Genomic DNA, 22,590 nt, shown 5'->3' on the forward strand with positions numbered 1-22,590 from the left:
TTCTTTGATCCAACATCCGCAGATCTTTTATACTCATTAAATAAACGATTTGCTTCTTTGTTGTTTCTGTTTCCTTTTACAACTGATCTACGTTGTAAAGAGCGCTATAAACACCAAATAAATAAATAAATAAATAAATAAATAAATAACATAAAATGAATTCATCCTGAATCCACTGAATAGAAAACCTTCCTCCCTCTCGCCGCTTTCGCGAGGTGTGTATGAACCGCAAAACACACCGAGCTTGTCGAGACAAATCGCAGTAATTAGATACGTTTCAGCTGCTTTCGCGTGTGTGTGTGTGTGTGTGTGTGTGTGTGTGTGTATATACAAGAGACACACTGTTTGTGTGTTCCAGCTCAAATTCAAGCGTTTCCCACTGTAGAATCAGAATCTTTATCGTAAGCGTGCTTTATATCTTATATCATAACAACTCTAACGTACTGTATATCTCATCACTTATTGGAGATTATTTTTAATAACTCTTCACGGTCGCTTTGGTTTCATGCAGAAAGGAATTTTTTTATTAAATGTGACGAGGACGAGAGCTTGTAATATTAGCTTCTTAATGTGGGTCAGTAGATTTGAACATGAACTAAAATCACTGTCAGTTGATAGAATGGTTCAGTTATCAGACAGCAGAACAGCTGGTACAGTTAGTTTAATAATCTGATCTAATCGGATCGGATCTGAGAACGAAGCTGTGCACGTGACACGTAAATGGAAATGCGTTTTAAACACGTGATGTATGTAGTTACTTTGCGTACACTGCCTTGATTTATCCACGTTTAACGGATCGTCAGATGGAGGTACGACGGCTCGACTTCATTATTTTTTTCTTTTCCAGTGTGTGTAGCCAAAGCAGCGAGAACCTGATGACGCCGTCCAACATGGGCGTGATATTCGGCCCGACGCTGCTACGAGCCGAAGTGGAAACGGTGGCGGCCATGTTGGATATAAAATTCCAGAACATTGTCATTGAGATCCTGATCGAGGACTACAGGAAGGTCAGGACACGACACTGTAACTCCTGAGCTGTAAAAGTTGGCAGGAAATGTGTGAAGTTTTTCCGTTTTCGTTGTGTGAAGAAATTCGTAAAAATGATACAGAATTCACAAAGAGGAGCAAAATAATTCTGCTAACGTTTGTACAGTCGATTGTTTCCCACCCTGACACGTCTTTTTTATATTATCAGATCTTTAGCGGCCCTCCCGAGGAAAGCTCCGCCCCTCCTGTCCCGCCCCCGAGGGTGGCGCCGAGAAAACGACAGCCAATCACGATCTCCAAAAGGCCTCCGAGGCTTTACCCCGCCCTCCAGCCGTCAGTCTTCGAGAGTAAATAGCTTTTATGATCATTGACATATTTGTTATTAATTTTTAGCCGAACGAGTAACGGAACAAATAAATAAAAATGTACGCAGTAAATGTTTTATTATCATTTTAACTCAAATTTAAAGTTTAAGTACAAATTGATTCAGATTTTAAACAGAATCATTTTATAATTTCAGATTAAACGTTATCATTTTATTCACAAATTTAACCTTAAATAATTTTATAATGTCAATTATTTTTCCAATTTTATTCAATTTTATACTTAAACTAAAGTTTTAGCATCATATTTACAGAGAAAGTTTAACTCCTGCATGTAAACGTCTGTTTCTTCATGTCATTAACCTTCTGTCACTTAACCTTCATCATCATCATCATCATCATCTTTTATTCTTTATTAAAAAGCAAAAAATGTGTCTTAATTTCATACAATTTTTTATTTTTATATTAGAAATTTATACTACTTTATTATTTTGCTGAAGTTTTTTTGGGAATGATGAAGTTTTACAGTTTATTCAAATATAGATAAAAAATATTCATTTTAAAATGTTGATTTTTTTTCCGAATGTATCAATCAAACCCTCAGCCTTCTAAAATATTTGAATCCAGATTTATTCAGATTAATGGAAAAATAAATGTTATATAATTGGAATAATTTCCCCAATGCTTAAAATATACTTTATTTGAATGAATCTTTGTTAATTTAAAGCTTAATCTTTATTTTTTTCATTAATTGTCGTTCCAAAGCAGAAAGTTCCGCTCACTTTTTCCAGTGAATCTTTTAATATAGCAAAACAGAGCAAGTCCCATAGTTGAGTGTGTATGTGTGTGTATGTGTGTGTATGTGTGTGTCTGTGTGTGTGTCTGTGTGTGTGTGTGTGTGTGTGTGTGTGTGTGAGATTAATAGTTGCTCACTGACGCTTTGTCCGCCCCTCATTGTGCTTATAGAGTGTTTCACTGAGTCAAACTAATAACACACTCAAAAACTAACTACCACCTGTCAGTGTGTCGCTCTGTTCTGTGTGTGTGTGTGTGTGTGTGTGTGTGTCCATTACTTAACAACCTCACTTTCTATCTTCACACACACACACACACACACACACACACACACACACACACACACATGCTTAAACTATGAGACGTGCACATGCGTTCCTGATAAACGTCCCCACAGTGATAGTAATGTCCGTCAGGTTTGACTTTGTGGGGACTTCTGGCTGGTTCTCACGAGGAAAACTGCTTTATTTATTTATTTGTTTGTTTGTTTGTTTGTTTGTTTGAATTTTTGCAGCTGAAAGTTTTGGTTTTAGTGGCTGATGTTAAGGTTAGAGTTACAGCATAGCATTAATTAGCTGCATTAATAATGGTGTCAATGGAAAGTTCTCAGAAGGCTAGTAAGGCAAACGTGTGTGTGTGTGTGTGTGTGTGTGTGTAAGTGTGCATACACATGCATAATTTAGTTGTGTGTGTGTGTGTGTGTGTTTGTGCATGCATAATGCAGTTGTGTGTGTTTCTCAGCCTACTGGGGTGTGATGCCAAGGACAACAGCTGTGTGTGTGTGTGTGACCTAGTGAAATCCTCACACACTCTCACATACTGTGTGTGTGTGTGTGTGTTATCTAACCTAAATCTTACTGATACTGATGGCTCTCTATTTCTCTCTCTCTGTCTCTCTCTCACACACACTCTTACTCACACACACTCTCACTCACACACACACACACACACACACACTTGGAGAAAACAGAGTAACAGTCAAAATAAGCAGCTGTGTTTGCAGACTAGCCAAAACTGGACATAAACACACACACACACACACACACACACACACACACACTGCAGCACAATTTCATGTGTAGAGAAGTTTAAAAGTTCGACTAAAACTTGCAAGCACACATGCACAACTTATTTTTAAAAATATACAGTAATTTTATAATTTAAAAAAAAAGTCTTAATAAGTTTAATATATATACATGTATGAAATTATAATGTATAATTTATGTATATAAAATTTCGTGGTGGGTTGAGCACTAACAGAAATGAAACACACTCTCACACACACACACACACACACACACACACACACTTCTCACAAATATAAAACACACATAAACTGAACTTTACACATTATCATTTCATTATCACACAGAACAAGGAAAATGTTATTGCGGCAGTCTGAGGAACACAACAGCATTAATTTAAGCAACACACACACACGCACACACACGCACACACACACACACACACACACACCTTGGCTGAAAGGTTCCACGGTGAATAGCGAGACACATTAACAGATTAACAGGTGCAAAGAGAGAATAATAAACTGGAAATGTTAATAGCAGTGACACGTTGTTCACTTCCTGCTTTTTACTTGTTAATGTCTCGAGCGGTCCGAATGCACGAAAAAGTTTAAAGGTTAATTACGGTTCAAGTCACGAAGAACCCAAAGAACCTAAAGTGCTGGAAAGTAAAACTGCTTTAACATTAGAATTATAACTCCCGAACAGACTGAATATTTAATACACATGAATATTAATGGAGGTAATTAGTATAATATAATATACCGTGTGTTCTGTATAATAAAAAGTGAAAGTTGAATGTAATCGCTGATAAACTGCTGCGGTATAAGAGGAATAAAACACTCAGTACACACACAGTGTTTATCACTTATATGATTGTTTACAATAGAAGGATGAAAATCTGAAAAAGTGGCTAGTTTTAGTAAGTACCTTCATAACAATAAACTCATCCAGAGAGCAGAGGTTTTTTTTTAATCTTAAACACGCTAAACAAAAATGATCGATCATGTTTGGAGGAATCCGCTTTCCTAAGTGGATTTTGATCCCAACATTCTTGTTTCAGCCACAAGATCATGTTTTTCCTTCATGTCATGGCTACAGCGATGGGCTTACACCATCCCAGAATCCTCAGAAATGTTTTTATGGAAAATAAAAATGAAAATCCGACAGCAAGCTAATGTGCAAACACACAGTAAACCACTAAACAGATTTCACCTCATATATGGAAATGTAGGAGTCGTGTGATTGGTTCCTTCAGTAGATGTTTAGTAGCTTCTGGAGCTTATTCAGTACATTTATTGCCAGTGACATCAGACATCAACATCTGAAACTTTATTCGACAGGCAAGGTTGCGTAAAATCGTATTAATCATTTGTACAGAATAAATTAGAATAAAATGTCTTCCACTTCTCATATCCAGGTTCTAAACCTCTCTTATAGATCAAGAACATAACGGTGCAGCTCACAACGGTTCCGATTCTGGAGGAGATATCACCAACGCCGGTCCGGCTCCACCTCAGAGGATGAAATTAGCCCCTCCCACTGTAGCGCCACCTTCCATCCCTACTTCTGCCCCTCCATCTCGCGTTCCTCCTCAGCGCCAAGCCATCCTGCCCAAACCCACCACCCACCTGGATCGCATGTCTGACTCTGACGTCTCCAAGCTCGTTTCTAGGATACAGGACGGTGGTCAGCGGTTGGACAACGGGGACTCCAGAGCACCAGTGGGCCGGGCTCAGTCGTTCCAGAACAGAAAACCTCCGCAGCGGGTCGTCGCAGCAACCAGAGATGGTATCCAGGCAACCCACCCCACTCAGTGACACATGATGTTTACAGATTCACTATCGATCAGGAGTCGCAGAGCGTTTACTGGTTTTGCGTCTTGAATAAAGAGCTGCTGCTCTGAATTCTGGTTGGCGCGTTAAGAGATTTGGACCAGGTTCCTGAGAGATTTCTGGTTTGAATCACTGCTGGACTGAATCGTTTTAAACGGTATTCACAGGTTTGGACCTGGTTCTGAAAAAAAGGATTTCGGTCTGGCTCCTGCGAGACGTTAATCAGTTTTGTAGGGTTTCTGTGAAGTTCAGTTTGTAGCATTCTGTACCTGATTCCGGGATAATGAGTTTACTTATTAGGTGATAAATAAAATGAACCGGACTCCAAACGATAGCACGGACCATTAAGAGATTTGATCCTTTTAAAAAAAAACACTGTTGGTTGGATCATTAAGATTTTTTTCGACTTGGTTCTGGAAAAATTGCTGTTTAAAATCTACTTTATTTACTGAGATTACTCAGAGATTTGGATCAGATCCTGAAGGATTGCTGGGTCAAATCCTGGTTGTTGAATTAAGAGGTTTTGGACCAATTGAAGAAATTGTGTTTGGAAGCCTGGTGAGTAATTCTGGGTACGTAATCCTGAAGATTACCTGCTATGCTTTAGTAAAAGATTTCCTGAATAATGAATGGTTTAAACTGTGGTTCTGTTGTATGTAAGGTTCCAGGTTCTGGAGAATTACTCATTCACAGTCTGCTTTTCGATTTTGACAGGCTTTGGAGCAGGTCCGAAGTGATTTCTGATTCTCAGAAACTTTGAAGAGGTTTTAGATCAGGTTCTATGTTTGAAACCTCTTCAGAGTATTCAACAAGTTTGCATACCCATCTCCTGATCAGAACCTTTCTTATTTCTAGTCCTTGTTGGGGCATTTGATGATTTGTACCAGTAATGAAAGGTCGTCCATTTGAATCTTGGTCTAAACTGACCAGTAGCGCTTTTAAGAAAAAATTCTGTGTTGAATCCATTTTATTGCAGGAAAAGTTTTAGACTTGGCTTTGTCATTTAAGGTTCATACTCTAGCTGGGATGGATTCATTTGGACCGGAGATTTGGACCAGGTTCCAGTACTTTTGGCTTTAAATCCTGGTTCTGAACCAGTTTCCCCAAAAGCTGCTGGTTTGAATACTGTTAAAATATATAGAATTTGGACCCCGTTATGGAAGGATTTCTGTTGCTAGGATGTTTAGAGGTTTGGACCAGTTCCTGTTTCTGAAAGAACTTTTGAACCAGATACTAAAAAAATGTCTTTTTTTAAAACTTGGTATTGGATACTTCATAGGATATTGAGAAATTGACCTGAAGGGAGTAAGGACTCATGGGGCACATTGAAGGAGTTCTTGTTGAAATTTGGACCAGGTTATGGATGAAGGTTTTATGGGTTTAACAGTCAAATCTTGCTAGAAGACCAGGTCCTTTAAATTCTTGATGGAACGTCACCCATGTATTTCTCATTCCACCTCAGAGGACAACTTCCATCCCTACTTCCTCTCCTGTTTCACCTTTAAACCCTTCTTTTATCACTCTGTCGCACATTCCTTCTCAGCATTACTCCATCCTGCTTCTCTGATTTTGAGGTCCAGAATTTTGGCTAAATTTCACACCTTAACATGGCCTCAGACAAGAACATGATATAATAGTATTTTCAGGTCTTTGACCAAATTTCTGAATATCCTACGAAGTATCCAGAATCAGGTTTTAAAACAAGACAGTTTTTAGGAACTGGTTCAAAAGCTCTTTCAGAAACAGGACCTCATCCAAACTTCTAAACACCTTACCAGGGGTCTAAGATAGATCTCAGGTTTAGGGGTTTTATTGGGCAAATCGTGAATGACAAATCACCTTACTAGGAGACCTGGTCCTTCTGAAGATTCTGAAGAGGGCATCATCAACATCAACATCAACATCAACAATTCCTCTTCAGAGGAATTCAAAATTAGACCTTCCCACTGTGTCACTAACTTTCATCCATACTTCCTCCCATCTTAGACTTTTGAGTTCTGCGTCTCTCCTGATGTCCTCTCCTCCATCTCACGTTCCTCTTCAGCGTCCTGCTCAAACCCACTGTCCACCAGGATCACTTCTCCAAGCCTGAGGTTTACAACCTGGTCCAAATGCAGACTCCTACTACTTAATGTAGTCCGATGATCTCTTACTCTCTTCAGACCCTTGTCTAGATTTCTCTGTGAAGTATCCTAAATCAGGTTTTAAAAGAAGACATTTTTCAGGATCTGGTTCAAAAACTCTTTCAGGAACAGGACCTGGTCCAAACCTCTAAACATCCTAGCAAGTGTTTGAAAAAGACCTCGGTTTTAAGGGTTTTATGGAGCAAACCTTGAATGGTTCACCTTACAAGGAGACATGGTCGTTTTTCCTACATTGTTAGCGTGATTTCTGGTTAGGGTTTAGAAAGATTTCTAGATGTTCGATTACTTGTTAGTATATAAAAATATGGAAATACAGACCTCACTCTATTCCAAAGAATTAAAATCTGTGTGTTTGTGTGTTGGATAGCCGAGAGTGATGGGACGAAGAGTCGGCCTGCTTTAGAGAAAAGTTCCATCTGTCGGCCCCCGATACGGCCTCCGGACCCACCTTCACGATGTCCGACCAATCAGAAAACGCAAAACGATGACACGCCAGCGTCATAGTGAGTACACACACTTATACACACTTTATATTGAGAGTGAAAAGCTTTGGATCAGTGCTGAATATAGAGGTGTGATGGGAGAAACACACACACACACACACACACACGCAAAAGCTTTTTGGGAAACACTTTTTGGATTCGATTCACATTTGTTCAGAAGAGCTCGGATGAGAGTTATAGTTTCATCCAAAGCCTCCAGGAAGCCCTTGTTCATTATGCAATAAATTACAATTGAGTGAATTAGAGTGAATTAGAGTGAATTTAATTTAGTCCAATTAAATTCTATCTACCCCTGACACCAACATGACACGGAGAAAAAACTTTTATTCCTAATCACATGCCTGATGCTGTGTAGTGACTGTTGTCAGATCTTTGCCAAAACCAGATATTTATGGAAATTATGGCTGTTTTTACACCTAACGATCTAAGCAGATTTCATGTCTGCCTTTATTTCTGTATTCGCAGTCGCTCAGCACATAAGCAGGTTCAACAACCAGAGAAAAAAATACATATATTTACATTTACTTTCTTGGTGGAAGCTTTTATCCAAAGCGACATACATGTCTTTCTCAAGAAGGGCAGTTTGTTGGTGTTGGTCTCAAACTCACGACGTTCTGATCAGCAGTGTTTACTCACTGATCCACCGCTGCTGAAAAAGTCTCATAAATCAAAAACTGGCACTAACTGGAGCTCTTGCTTCTGAATCCTGACACCCTGCTGCACTACACACATCGACCGAGCTGTGATCAGGGTGTCTGTAGAACGCCGAAAGACGATCTGTTCAGAATCAGGAACACGTAGGTATCCGGAAAACCTGATAAAACCGAGCAAAATAAAGTCCAGCGTAAAAGCATGTGCTAGCTGGTGACCCTCGTCCTACGCTGTCAGAAAGCTACGCTCAAAAACAACATAAATGTTCTCTCAGAGGTGCAGCATTGGGCCTTCTACGTTCTAGCTACGTACCTTAGTGAAGTTTCTTTGCAGTTATGTTCCTGAGTTCCCGAGCGCTCTTAGTCCAAACTCCGTAAATCTGTTTTTTTTTTAAAGATCATTACTCATCACACTGTACAAGATCTCAATAAAATCTCAGCCATGGTCTATAACAGAATGTTTTCTCAGTTCTCCGTGTGAACGATAGACCTGCGAAGAAAGAAAATTACTTCCTTCTGTTCTGCTTACGTCATTGATCAGCGTGATCGATTTCAGGAATCAGTGTGTACGAGAGCTTGAGGTAATAAGGAGATTATTTTCTGTCCATTAGGATGTTTCGTTTATCGCCATTGCATCGTGTGTTTGTAGCTGTCCTGTGAGTTTACTGGCCTCCTATTGGTGGATTTTAGAGGCGTGTCTTTGGTCGCAGTGGCACTAAATTACACCACAGTATCAGAGTCTTCTGAGATCTCACGACCAAATCGTTCTGTTTATGATGCGCGACGGCAGAACGGGGCTGAAAATCGTCCAGTGTAAACATGGATTAAAGGCAACGGAATACAGGCAGAGAGCAGAATCCTAACAACAGGAGCGCTGGGACATCCGACATCTTTCCGCACTCCAACTGCGGGATAAATTACTCCCTCGCTCAGATTTCCAGGATCTGGAAGGACGTGTCATCGTCGGGATCTGAACTCCATCGCCAGAGTGAAACTTTACAGGTGTTCCACTCGGACTCCGTCCAAAATCACTTCGTACTCGGCCAGAACGCTTCTCCTCGCTGTCGTTCAGGCCGTCGCTCACGTGTAGTAACGTGCCAACAACGTGACGCTCAGTTGTGCCAGAAAAAAACCTAAAAAAGCTTTTGAGCAATAAAAGTGGGGAGGAAAAATATTTTAACTCAAAAAGAGTTTGAAAAGTCTTAACTCGAGGTAAATTAAGACCGCCGTCTGAAGATGGTTTATGAACAGAGATGTGTGTGTTCTCAATCTTTCATTTTTATTCAGTATGAAGACATTTTATTCTCTCTCTCTCTCTCTCTCTCTCTCTCTCTCTCTTTCTCCTTTTTTTCTCCACAGTGTTGCTTCCAAAACCAAGTTTTTTGAAAATGCTTCCAGACAGACTGGAAGGTACGTGTGTGTTTGTGTGTGTTTGTGTGTGTTTTTGTGTGTGTTTGTGTGTGTTTGTGTGTGTTTATGTGTGTGTGTGTGTGTGTGTGTGTGTGTGTGTTTGTGTGTGTGTACTACACTGTACTAACGTTTAATACAGGCAGGATGTTATGTAACACTCCTGGTTTGATTTCAAATGAAAAAAAAAGTAAAGTTTTTCATGACAGTAACACTGCAGTTTTTAACATCGCAGCAAATAATTCACAAAATTATGACACTGTTAGTGAGTAAAGCAGCTTATTATTATTATTATTATTATTATAGTTAGCAAACTGTTAACGTCATCTTGTATCCAGCTGCTGATCTCTTTCCGTGAGCGATCCGTTAATAAATCACGCTAATTCACGTGCATTAAACACGTTATTATTATTATTACTATTATTTTTTACTTTCTTCTGCACATGAGGAACATTTCGTTTAAGGCTTTTGCGTTTGATGGATAGCCTCACATCCAGGACCGAATAAATCCTGCAAATGAAACACGTACGTTTGTTTTCAGACGACAGGATTGCGAAAGCGAGAACCCTTTTACCTTCCACCACTTAAACCTCCGTTACCTTACGTGAACCCTGTAAAACTCCCGTCCTCTCTTTCTTTTATTTTCCTCCTCAGAGGAGCGCTACGCTGAAGGCCAACATAGATGGATATCAGAGTTTCAGGTTTCTGGAGGTCCAGAAATTTACCTCGTTTTACTTGTTTCAAGCAAGAAAAAGAGGAATGAAAACACAACATGACATTATTATTATTATTATTATTATTATTATTATTATTATTATTATTACTATACAGTTTAAACAGTATAAGTGCCATATACAAAGCTAACAAAAAAAAAAAAAAGAAAACAAAAAAGGCTGAAAAACTCCTCAGTGGTCCCACTTTCTATTATTATTCATTCCTCTTAGCATGTGAAAATATCATAATTATCATAAATATCATAATGCATGTAATAGTTTCTTCTATAAAATTACAATAAAGCAAAGTTATTATTGTTAAAATAATTTTTTTACTAATTTCAGCTTAAAATAAATTTATTCTGTTGGTAGATTTTTAAGGATTTATCTCTAGAAATGTATGAAAAGTGTAAAAGCGTCTAAAAACAATCACTCTTACTAACAAACAATTAATCTTATTTTATTTTATATTTAGAATAATCTCATAATAAGAAATATTAAATTAATTTGCCCGTACTCGAGATATATTCCCTTGCTAAGAAATGATTTTAAAGCTTCGTCTGCACTCTCAGGACATTTCTTTTACATGAATAAACTATTTGGCCTGAAGTTTGATATGTTCATAGCAGGAATGGTCTGCTGTTTACATTAATCCGAGATTTATCTCGCGGTGGAGGGTGTGTGAAGGTCGACGCCTACGATATCAGACAAAACATTAGCGTTATTTTGACCGTAAAAGTCTGATAACAGGAAACACCCTAACTGCAGTAAAAGAAGTCAGTTCTATATATTCTTTCACAGTATTAAAATACATTACACATCTCTAATAAATACAATAAAAACACAGTAAAATTATTCAACTCAAAGCTTATTTTCATACATTTAGAGTAGAAATTGTACTTATGTAATTTATACACTATTAAAAATATTTAAAATATTTGTTTTTGTGCTTGGATCTCTCGAATATATTAAAAATATATAAAAAAATTTATGTCTTTGTTAATATAATGTATGAAACTCAGTTTACATTCAGCAGTACTGTACGTTTATATAGTTACAGTCGAAATGATAAACAATATAAACACGTAGAAACGTTTACGCTGTAGATTCGTGTATATATATATATATCTGGAATAATGATATATAAAGTGTATTTTAGATAATGTGTAATGTATAAAACGTATAAAAATGTTTTCCAGATTTTTAACTTGCAGCGTTTCAGTTCGTTTAAAACGACTCTAAACGACTCTAAAACGAAAACATCTCTAATATTTACATTCATTCATTTAGCTCATGCTTTTATCCAGAAACGATTTTAATGAAGCAGTTTTACAATCCTGGCTTCTCTGTAAAACACACACACACACACACACACACACACACACACACACACACATAAAACACAAACTAAAAAAGCACTTTATTCTTTACGAGGACCAGACGAATGTCCCCATAATGATTAAAAGCCTGATCACTTTGACCTTGATGGAAGCTTCAGCGTTCTTCTGTTTTCCTCTCCTACTCCGATTACACTGATTTTATAGACGATATGAAATTATTTATAAAGTCTCCTTACGCCAAACCTGCGCCGTAAATCTAATACGCCTTAATAAACGATAAACATTTTAGAGTTTAGATCACATTTAAAGGTCGAGTCTTCGAGACTTTCTACAGACTTTAATTCCGACATTTAATTAAGACATTGAAGTTTTTACGGCTAAAGCAAATACATATGTGAACTTTTAACAATTGTTTTGATGAAGAACATCTTATAGTTTATGATTCTTATGTTTTAATACAATTAAATCACTATAAGTGCCATAGACAATAACACACTGATCACTTTTTAAGTCTATTGTCTATATATAATTATTCTATTCAATAAAATTTATCCTATTTATATAGAATTCTGTAATACACACACACACACACACACACACACAAACACACACACACACACACACACACAAAAACACACACACACACGAAACATACATCAACAGAAGACAAAAGATTTCCTGCCAGTTTCGAGATGAATCTGTAGAAATCTGTGTTGAATTTACATAAAAAAAAGATGTTGTTTTATTAAAAATGCAAAGCAAGAGCTTTATTTACATTTCCTCTTTTTTCTTTTCCTGTTATATTCTTTACAAATGTTAAGAAATTATTTATAAAGTTGACTTTACACAAAGTCTGCACTGTAAATCTAATACACTTTAATGCATCTTCTATTCTATACTTTTCTTTTTGTAATTTGATTCAGCTCTTCATCCACTTCATCAGCGAGCAGCGATCTGCCGAGATGAGACACGACTTTATTCACTTTTTAAATCTCATTCAAAGGTAAAGTATTAAAGATTTTTAAAATATTTATCTGTACGTCAAAACCTAGAACGTTTCTGTTGGAGAATTCTGAGGTTTTATGAGTTTTGACCCTGGATTTATATAAAACTTTCTGTATATAATTCTGCATATTTTTTCCATCCCTAAAAACGTTACTGAGAACATCATCGTATACATCAGTGCGTCTCAGATAATTAGAGCTACTACTAAGATTAAATCTGATTTAATAAATAACTAAATACAAATTAGTTTGCTAATTGAACATAATCCTGAATGATATGTACTGAAACGAAAGAAAAATAGATCATACGCCTCTACAAAAAACAAAACTAGCTAACGAGTAAACTGAAAAATACTGCCAGGTATCACATACGAATATATTCACTATTATTAAATTAAATAAAACATTTTCTGGCTAATGTACAGTGTGTAATATATATATATATATAGTTTCCATACGCCTTGTAGAATCTGCAAAATGTTAATAATATATAAAAAAATAAGAGGGATCGTAAAAACTGCAGTGTTTTTATTTAGTTCTGCCCTGAATAAACGATTTCACAACTGAATAAGTGATTTCACACCGCAGATGTTTCCATCTCGTCCACAAGACACAACTGAATTTACACACAGGAACCAGTTCAGAAGTTTCCATTCGCTCGATTCTTAATCCTGTGTGTGTTTCCTGATGATCAGAGACTGTTTTTATGTTTTGTGAAAGTTGTTCATGAGTCTCTTGTTTGTCCTGAGCAGTTAAACTGCACACTGTTCTTCAGTAAAATCCTCCAGCTCCTGCACCTTCTCTGCTTTTCCACCATCTTCTGCGTATTTGACTCCTTTCCAACAGCAGATATGATGCTGAGATCTTTTCACACTGAGGACAGCTGAGGGACTCGATCACGACTATCACAAAAGCTGCAAACGTTCACTGATGCTCAAGAAGGAAACACGATACATCAACAGCCAGGGGCGTGTAAACTTTTAGACCAGATGATTGGTGTTAATTGTTATTATTTTGTTTAAAGATCTTATTTTAACATTTAGTCCTGCCCTTCAGAAGCTTCAGAAGATATTTACATGTTTCTCAGAAGACAAAATAATAATTTACACCGATCATCCTGTTCAAAAGTTTACACCCAGTGCAATCTTTATGATCCCTCTTAATTTTTTTTAAATTATTAACATTTTGCAGATAATGCAAGGCGTATGTAAACTTATGACCCCAACTCTGTGTGTGTGTGTGTGTGTGTGTGTGTGTGTGTATAAAGTACCCAAATCCATCTGCTTGAGAACTTGAGAAGTAGAAACTCAAGTAGAATTGCAGATTTTCATCTAAATAAAATAAACACTGTTTAAAGTTGAAGTAGTTGGAGTTGAAGCGTCAGATTGAACGCTCAGGTTAAAGCTGAAAAGTTTATAAAGTATAGAATATTTCCTTAAAGTATGAGAGTATTAGAGATTGTGGGTCTTTTTCTAGCTACAGATCCTTCGCTTCATGTTCTTTTTCTACAAATTCCTCATCAGGTAGAGAAGCTACTCGGCTTACGAATCATTAAAATGAGCTAGAATAGCGTAAGAGTTTTTGAGAGGCGTTTTGATATGCTATAATATAAATAAATAAATTCCTTTATCTCAGCGTAGGAAGGAGTCGCAGCGTGCTCTGAAATCTCACTGAAAAAAGCGCCAGTGAAAGGTTTAACAGCGAGACTCGGCGCTAAATACATCCTTTCAGCTGTCGCGACGCGTTAATGCTGACCGCCCGAGCGCCTGAATCACCTGAGAGAGAGAGAGAGAGAGAGAGAGAGAGAGAGAGAGAGAGAGATTCCTGTCTGATGCGACAGCGTAATAGACCATTCACTGCTGGGGAAAAAAACACGAGGACGTGATTTATATTCCACTAACGTCACTACAACTACAGAGCAGATCTGAGTACTGAGCAATTTCCCCAGATCCCACACACTGCTTTTCCCTCTGTGTGTGTGTGTGTGTGTGTGTGTGTGTGTGTGTGTGAGGGTGGGTGTGTGTGTGTGTGGGTGTGTGTGTTCCTAAGACTCTATTTATGTATATATATAAAATCTAGCAACACAGTGTCATTCATATAGATTTAAATTTAAAAACATGCGTCCAGTTTTTTTGTTACTATCTCTTAAGTACAAATCCGAAAGAGCCCTCGACGTTGTGTGTGCTGTTAGCATTGTTAGCATCGTTAACGATAACTCACCACCCTGAGTGCTTTGTCGCTTTTATATTTTTTTTAAATTTGCAGTGGATGTTTTTAAAAATCAGCTAATAAATGAATTGTAGATTATCTTATGAAAAAATAAGTCAGGCTAACAATGTTGTAATCGAACAACAAAACGGATCCCAGTGTTGCTAGCGTATAAGCTGTGTTACATTTTTAATATTTAATATTCATCCATAAAAAATGAACAATGGTAACAATAAAACGGATCCAAATGTCGTTAGCGTATAAGCGATCTCAGCTAGCAACGCCTCTGGAGGTATGCTAGAATTAGAATAATTCTTAATTTGAAATTGTTTCACCAAACGCAGACTTTATCACGTGACACCACTGCTAAAGTTCTTCACTAGCTTTCACCCAAGCTTTATAGCTACATAACATGAGCTAGCTACTGCTAGAAATTAGCGTTAATGCTAACTAACCTAACCACCTAACTAGCTAGTTTCGGCAGCATGCTAGTTTAGGTTTTTATTAAATTAATATTAGAATATTTGTACTTTATTTTTGAGAGAAACAACCAACAAATATCTCAAAACAATAACTCACTATGAATGTCAAAGATGTATTCTCATTAATAAATATAATGTTGTGGATAAATGTATAATGTACAGCTCTGGAAAATAATTAAGAGACTGCAGATATTTTTTTTTAAATCAGCTTCACTATATATTATTGTATAGCAGCCATTTTATTCCAGCTCAACGCAAGCACAGCTCATTGTGCTCAGTGAGGTGCTGATAACGAGGTGATCACCTGAACCAGATCTTACTCAACGAGGAAAAGGATCAAACGCACCGCTGTGATCTTCACTGTCTCCTTGCAGCAGGATCAGCAGGACGGCAGAAACAGAGCTAGTAGTACAATAAAAGTAGTTAGAATTAAAAAAAATAACGTTTGATTAAGCCAAAAGAGTGAAAAGAAAAGTTTTGAGTGAGGAAAAGAAGGGTTTAAGGGGTTCTGGCTTTACTGGGATACAGTGAGCATCAGGTAGCTTCCATCCTTAAAATTTCAAAATGGCGGCTCATAAGAACAAGGAGCAAGGAGCAAGGAACAGGGTCAAGCAGCAGACACTCATTCGAATGTCACTCAAGCAGCGGAGGATGAGATCAGGTGACCTACAAGAAGGATGGCGTGAAGCGCACGGTAAGGACGGTTAAAAAAATGAAGCTAGAAAAAAAGCCCTTCATCACTGATCAGATTCCGTTTATTCGGGTTAGAGCCGTATTCCGATATAATACGATGTTTACGTGCGTCCAGACATCGGAATATTCCTGTATACAGGGTTCGGTTGCTGTAAGTGCCTCAGTTGCTTTTCCTAAATAAATACCGAGTCTACAGCTAAGCATCTGTCAGCACCCACAATTCCTTGCGCACTGAGCTGCGCATAAACCTCCTTTCAGTGGATTTTCTGAATAAGGTGTTTACATGCAACACATTTACAATTAAAACGGGAATATTCCAGGGACGGGAATCGGAATCTGGGGAATCAGAATATTGTCTTAATCTGAATCGGATTGCGGTGTTTACATGCACGACTCAATACTAATTAGAATATCACCGAATTCTGGTTAATATCGGATTATTGATGATGTGCATGTAAACGTAGCCCGTGAGAAGCCAGTGAGAAGAACCAGGCTGAAGTTTGCAAAAGACCATAAGGGTTGGACTGAAGAAGACTGGACTGAGGTCATCTTCTCTGATGAGTCCAGTTTTCAGCTTTGACCAACACCTGGCTGTCTAATGGTTAGACGGAGACCTGGAGATGCCTACAAGCCACTGTGAAATTCGGTGGAGGATCTGGAGGAGCTTCAGCAAGGCTGGAATTGGGTGGATTTGTGAAGGACACATAAAATCAAGCTATGTACAAGGTTAAGGAGGAAAACTTCCTTCCTTCTGCTCTGACGATGTTCCGAGCTCTGAGGATGGGTTTTTCCAGCAGGACAGTGCTCCATGCCACACAGCCAGGTCAGTCGAGGTGTGCATGGAGGACCACCGGATCACGACCATGTCATGGCCAGCCCAATCTCCAGACCTGAACCCCAGTTAAAACCTCTGGAATGTGATCAAGAAGACGACGGAGGGTCAGAAGCTCCAACAGCAGTGTGAAAGACTGATGGAGATCATGGCAAGACGCAGGAAAGCTGTGATTGGAAATCAGGGTAATTTATTTATTTTTAATTTAATCCAGCGAGTCTTCATTTCCGAACTCTTCCGAAGTTAAAACGTTAGTATTGTGTTGTTTAAAAACGAACATGAACTTTTGAACTCGAGGTCTGAAAACACGGCGTCCTTTTTCTGACCAGTCGTCATTTTCTGCAAATAAATGACAATATTTTTATCTGGAATAATTTGGGAGAAATGTTGTCAGTAGTTTATAAAATAAAGAAAATATTCATTTTACTCAAACACATACCTATAAATAATACATCTACTAACACAACTGATCATTTTGCAGTGGCCTCTTCATTTTTTCCAGAGCTGTAAATTTTTCATAATAAATAAATGTTTGTTTAATCAGATCACAATTTATTGCAGAATTAAATACCTAGCATAACTGATATTCTTTCATATAATTTAATCTTTCTTTTTTTCCCTTCAGAGCTCTAAACGGGAAATTGAGAAGCTACATCTTTATCATCACTAATTATTATTATTATTATTATTGTTGTTATTATTATTATTATTATTGTTATTATTATTATTGGATAACGCACAGAGTCAGCATGATGCACGGCTGCTTCTACATTATGACCCCTTGTGCCCTATTCCCTATTCCCTATTCCCTACTAAGGGGTCATTTCATTTAATGTTCTTCTTTATTACTAACCCGTTGAAGGTTACTGGATGTTCTCCACCACACTTTTAAAACCTGACTACATTCCCTACAAAAAAAAATTCTCCAGACAGAGCACTACTGACGTACGCTAACGTTCCTGAACTAGAAATGAACTCCAGCATTTGAAACACAGAAGCCTCTTCACTACAAACAAGGACACTTAATGTATTTACAGCTCTTTTTTTTATTATTATTATTAAATATTAAAATAAATGTCTGGGTACAGCTCATTAAAAAAGTTTACAGTATAAAAATATCAACGTTTAAGTGGACGACTGTTTACTTTTCCTTAAGTTATGGCGCTGTAATGGCCTGAAAACAAATCTAATACATTTTACTGAGGTGAATTATTCGTCAAGAATACTTCAATTTTTTAATAATAGCAGAGACGCGTTTAAAGCACAGACACGCCACTGCGAAAATGTTTAAAAACTCTTTTTCATAGCAAAAAGTATGATAAATATGTATTTTTTTTAATCAAATGACATTAAATGAGTGCTAGTCAGTTATTGTGTTTTGATAAAGTCTTATACAATCCCGTCTGAAACGTTTCTATTCAACGCAGCGCAGTGTTTTTATGGAAATGTTTTTATTCACTGCAATTATTACAACTACTAAATGACCTGAATTTCAGTTCACATTGAATAATTATGTTAATAAAGAAGACGTTTGTGAGCTAGTTGGTTTGAAACACAGCCACTACGAATATTTAAACTGATATTTACAACTTAAAGATAAACCTGAAGCCATTACAACACTCCTGGACACTTTTTGGACACGTTCTCTCTGAATTCTGAGGTCATGTTGGTCATTAAGCTATACGTTACATTTTCAGGAATTAAAAAGAAAAAACCCCACAAACGCTCCGAGCGCTCCGACACATGTTCTCGTTATTCTCGCCGCAAAAACACGGCTGTAAATTACGCTGAGCTTTCTGTCCATTAGAGGAGCCGTGGACCTGCCAGCAGCCAGGAACTGAAGAAAGAAACAAAAGCTTCATGGGAAATTCGCATGTTTTTCCCGAAATGATTTAAACATGATGTTTAAAAATCACTTAACAATCCGGAATAAATTCCAGACAACAATCATATGAGAAACAGACTGAAACTAATTACAAAATACATTCCAAATTTTCTCTGATTTTTTTTTTTCCCTTTTCTTTTTTTTTTAATATCTGTGCTTTTCCATAAAATCCTCTTTGGCTTATAAACAATAATTTAGGACTGTAAGATTAAAGCTCCAGAAACTCCTACGCATCCCGGAAGACCTGGAAATTTATAGCCTAGATTCCCGTCATGGAAAACACCTGGGAAAATCAGAAAAAAAGATCAAATCCAACGGAGATTTCGGTAAAGTAGTAAAGTCTGTTCGCTCGCAGAGACGTCATGGTTTAGTGTTTTGCTAATAACTGGAAATTTAAAACATTAAATAAATAAAGGTTAAAAATGTTATTTTACAAAAATGATCAAATAAATAAATGAATTAAATGGTTATGTTCTTAAACTTGTTTACATCAGAACGTGTTCGCTTTAGTCAAACTTTTATTTGTTACTTTAAAATCTTTATTTTCAAGTCCGATATACTGATCAAACCTCTTTCTTTACTTTGGTTACGATGTTTACAGATAAATATGTCTTATTTAGGAGTAAATATAGGAGTGTAATGAAATAAATTTCTGGTACGATAATCTCTAAAACTCAATAAAAAATCTCGTAGCTAGACAAACGCCCGAGTAAAGAAAAAACACGACGATAGCAGGAGCTAAAGTTTCCACTCAGAGTTTATTATTCTCCTAAAACCACAGCAACTTACCAACAATTACAACTTTTATGTATTAAAGAATGACACAGCATAATTTTTATCCATTTATAGTTACATTTAACAAGGTCCAGTTCTCGTTTACATTATAGCGCTCTTTTTTTCTCTCAATAAAAAGAAAACGCAGCTTGTTGCCGAGAAACCGCAAAGTAGCGTAAACTCCTCTGTCCTGAGCTTTACCTCTGAGTGTTACAAAGCGCTGACACTGGAGACTCCTTCCATACGTGTTACATAAACATCTCAGTCCACCGTACAATCCCTGTGAATGAGCTGTTACTATAGAAACGTTAACGTATTCGAACGAGCACATGAATACATTTCTGTTAGGTTTATATTAATCACCAACTGACCAATCAGAATCCAGAATTCAGCAGGGCTGCGCTATAGTAGCATTTATACGCAAAATAACTTACGCAGAATACTTTTACGATCCTAATAGCGGTGCTATCCACCATGTTTTGTCAGCTGGTAATGACTATTATGGGATGTTTTTCTTAGTAAAGGACACGCTGGTCCAGAAATTTGTGCATTTGCTGCTTTTCCAGTTTAACAGCTCGAATATCACGAGACCTCGTATACACTCCTGGGCACAAAAAATAATGGGCCAAGTGCAAAATGGCAAAATCTTAAGAACAAATGATTGATCAGGAAGTGAGTGAGAGTGAAACAGAGAGATGAAGGAGCTCAGTATTGGAGCTTTTCTCTTTCATTTCTGTAAATGTAAAAGTCTCGTGGCTCTTGATGAGCTGCATCAGGTGGCAGATAAACAAATAATCACTCATCTTTTAAGAAAAAACATCCCAGAAGATGTTTTTGGAAAAGTTTGTACACCCAGACGTGCGTTAGTTTGAGTTTCACATCAAACATTTGAATCATCATCATGATTTTACGTACAAGAAGATTATAGAAGTGACTTTCTCTGTTTCTAGCTTTTCCCCAAACAGCAAACCAGCGAGTGGAGGCACAGGAGCTCTCAGGAGAGCATCTGCTTCATTCTGCTCATTTCCTCACCAATCATCTGTTCTTAAGACCATTAAAAGCTTCGTAGTTTGCCAATTTGGGCTCGGCCTTTTTATTTTGCCCAGGAGTGTACGTGATTATGAAGTGAAGTCGTTGAACACCACTAAAGCGTAACGCTATCGATGAAACTCTTTCAGCTTACTGTGATATCAGTATATATGAGTATATGAGTATATATATGAGTATATATGAGTATATATATGATCACAGTCCTGGTGCACGTTTGCGTTCGCTCTTTCGCTCGCTCGCTCTTTCGCTTGCAGTTCCTCTGTAACGCCGTATACTCTGGCACTTGTCACTCCCCCAGCTGCAGTGATGTAATGATGCTTTTCCAGATGTTTATTCATGTTGTCCTTTTGTCAATGTGAAGCATAAATGTGAAGAACAGCCTGAGTGGACATTTTATTTATTAAATAAACAACAAAAAAAGACATTTTAGGAAATTAATCAGCAGTAAGCCTTTAGGTGAGTTGAAATTCTTTGTGATTTGTTTCATGTTTTGTTTCGACACTCAGTTTAGTGCTTTTTATTTTATTTTCTCTTGAAAGCTTATTTTTCTAATATATCTCTCTATAACACTCACTAAACCCTGTCTGTTTCCTGTCTGAATGTACTGAAGGACGTTGATAAAAGCAACATTTTCAACCAGTTTGCTCGAATCTGGTGTGGTTTTTAATTCATGTAGAATATGATTAGAATATATATTTAATTTGTTTTATTAGAATTAGAAATTCAAAGCTCTTTACAGAAAGAAAATCCTCTTTATAATCCTCTTTTCACTTCTAGTGACTTTGAAACAGCAATTTTACTCCCAGAGTCATGATTTCATATACATTATATATACAGTCATGTGAAAAAATTAGGACACCCCATGAAAGCCTGTGTTTTTTTAGTTAAACATATGGACATTTGATCTTCATTTTAACAATATTGGGAGATTCAGGTAACATCACTAAACAAATAAAACCAAAGAAAAGTCTTTTTAAAATGATCTGTAAAACGTAATTAAAAAAAAAAATCCAATTTCTTGTGAGGAAAAAGTAAGGACACACCCACATTTATTTATACTTAAAATGGCTAAAATGACCTACAGGTGTATCACATCAGGTGCAAATGATTAGAACATCGTTACAGAGCATTTTGAAGGAGGTTCGCCTTATTTACACCTCAGACACTTACTTTAGTTTGCTCTATAAGTGTTGAAGTGAGAGGTATCACCATGGGGAGATCCAAAGAGCTCTCTGAGGCCTTCAGAAAGAAGATTGTTGATGCTTATGAGTCTGCTAAGGGATAGAAAAAGATCTCAAAAGAATTTGTAATCAGCCGTTTCACTGTCTGCAAAATCATTTACAAGTAGAGAACATTTAAAACACCTGCCAGCATGGCCAGGTCAGCCGTCCTATCAAATTCAACCCAAGAGCAGACCACAAGATGCTTAAAGAAATCTCCAAAACCCCTAAAACATCCTCACGGGACCTACAGCAAGCTCCTGCTACAGCTGATGTCAAAGTGCATGAATCTACAGTCAGAAAGAGACTGTACAACTTTAATTATCATGGCAGGTGTGCAAGGAGGAAACCTTTGCTGTCTAAGAAAAACATCAGAGCAAGACTGAAGTTTGCCAAAGAACATAGACAAAGAACGAGACTTCTGGAATAATGTGCTTTGGACAGATGAGTCTAAAACTGAATTATTTGGACACCATAACAGAGGGCAGGTTTGGCGTAAACCAAATACAGCATTTGAGCAGAAGAACCTCATACCAGCTGTGAAACATGGAGGTGGAAGTGTTATGGTTTGGGGAAGCTTTGCTGCAGCAGGATCTGGCCAGATCTCCATCAGAGAATCCAGTATGAGTTCTACATTGTATCAGAAGGTGCTTGAGGAACATGTGAGACCATCTGAACAAAAATTGAAGCTGAAGCTGAACTGCAACATGACAACGACCC

General features: G+C 37.3%; 1 protein-coding gene across 1 annotated transcript in view; it reads left to right on the forward strand.

Annotated features, from left to right (window-relative positions):
• The window catches only part of ophn1 (oligophrenin 1), a 40,906-nt gene extending 19,617 nt beyond the window's left edge, over nt 1–21,289 (forward strand). The window contains 7 exon segments of the mRNA XM_053230667.1: nt 739–1,007; nt 1,196–1,334; nt 4,571–4,921; nt 7,477–7,612; nt 9,622–9,672; nt 12,646–12,725; nt 17,567–21,289. Coding sequence (XP_053086642.1) covers nt 739–1,007; nt 1,196–1,334; nt 4,571–4,921; nt 7,477–7,612; nt 9,622–9,672; nt 12,646–12,688 — 989 coding nt within the window. The 3' untranslated portion in view covers nt 12,689–12,725; nt 17,567–21,289.
• Nucleotides 21,290–22,590: the final 1,301 nt, after the last annotated feature.

Source organism: Pangasianodon hypophthalmus, chromosome 27, assembly GCF_027358585.1.
Source record: "Pangasianodon hypophthalmus isolate fPanHyp1 chromosome 27, fPanHyp1.pri, whole genome shotgun sequence".
NCBI lineage: Eukaryota > Metazoa > Chordata > Actinopteri > Siluriformes > Pangasiidae > Pangasianodon > Pangasianodon hypophthalmus.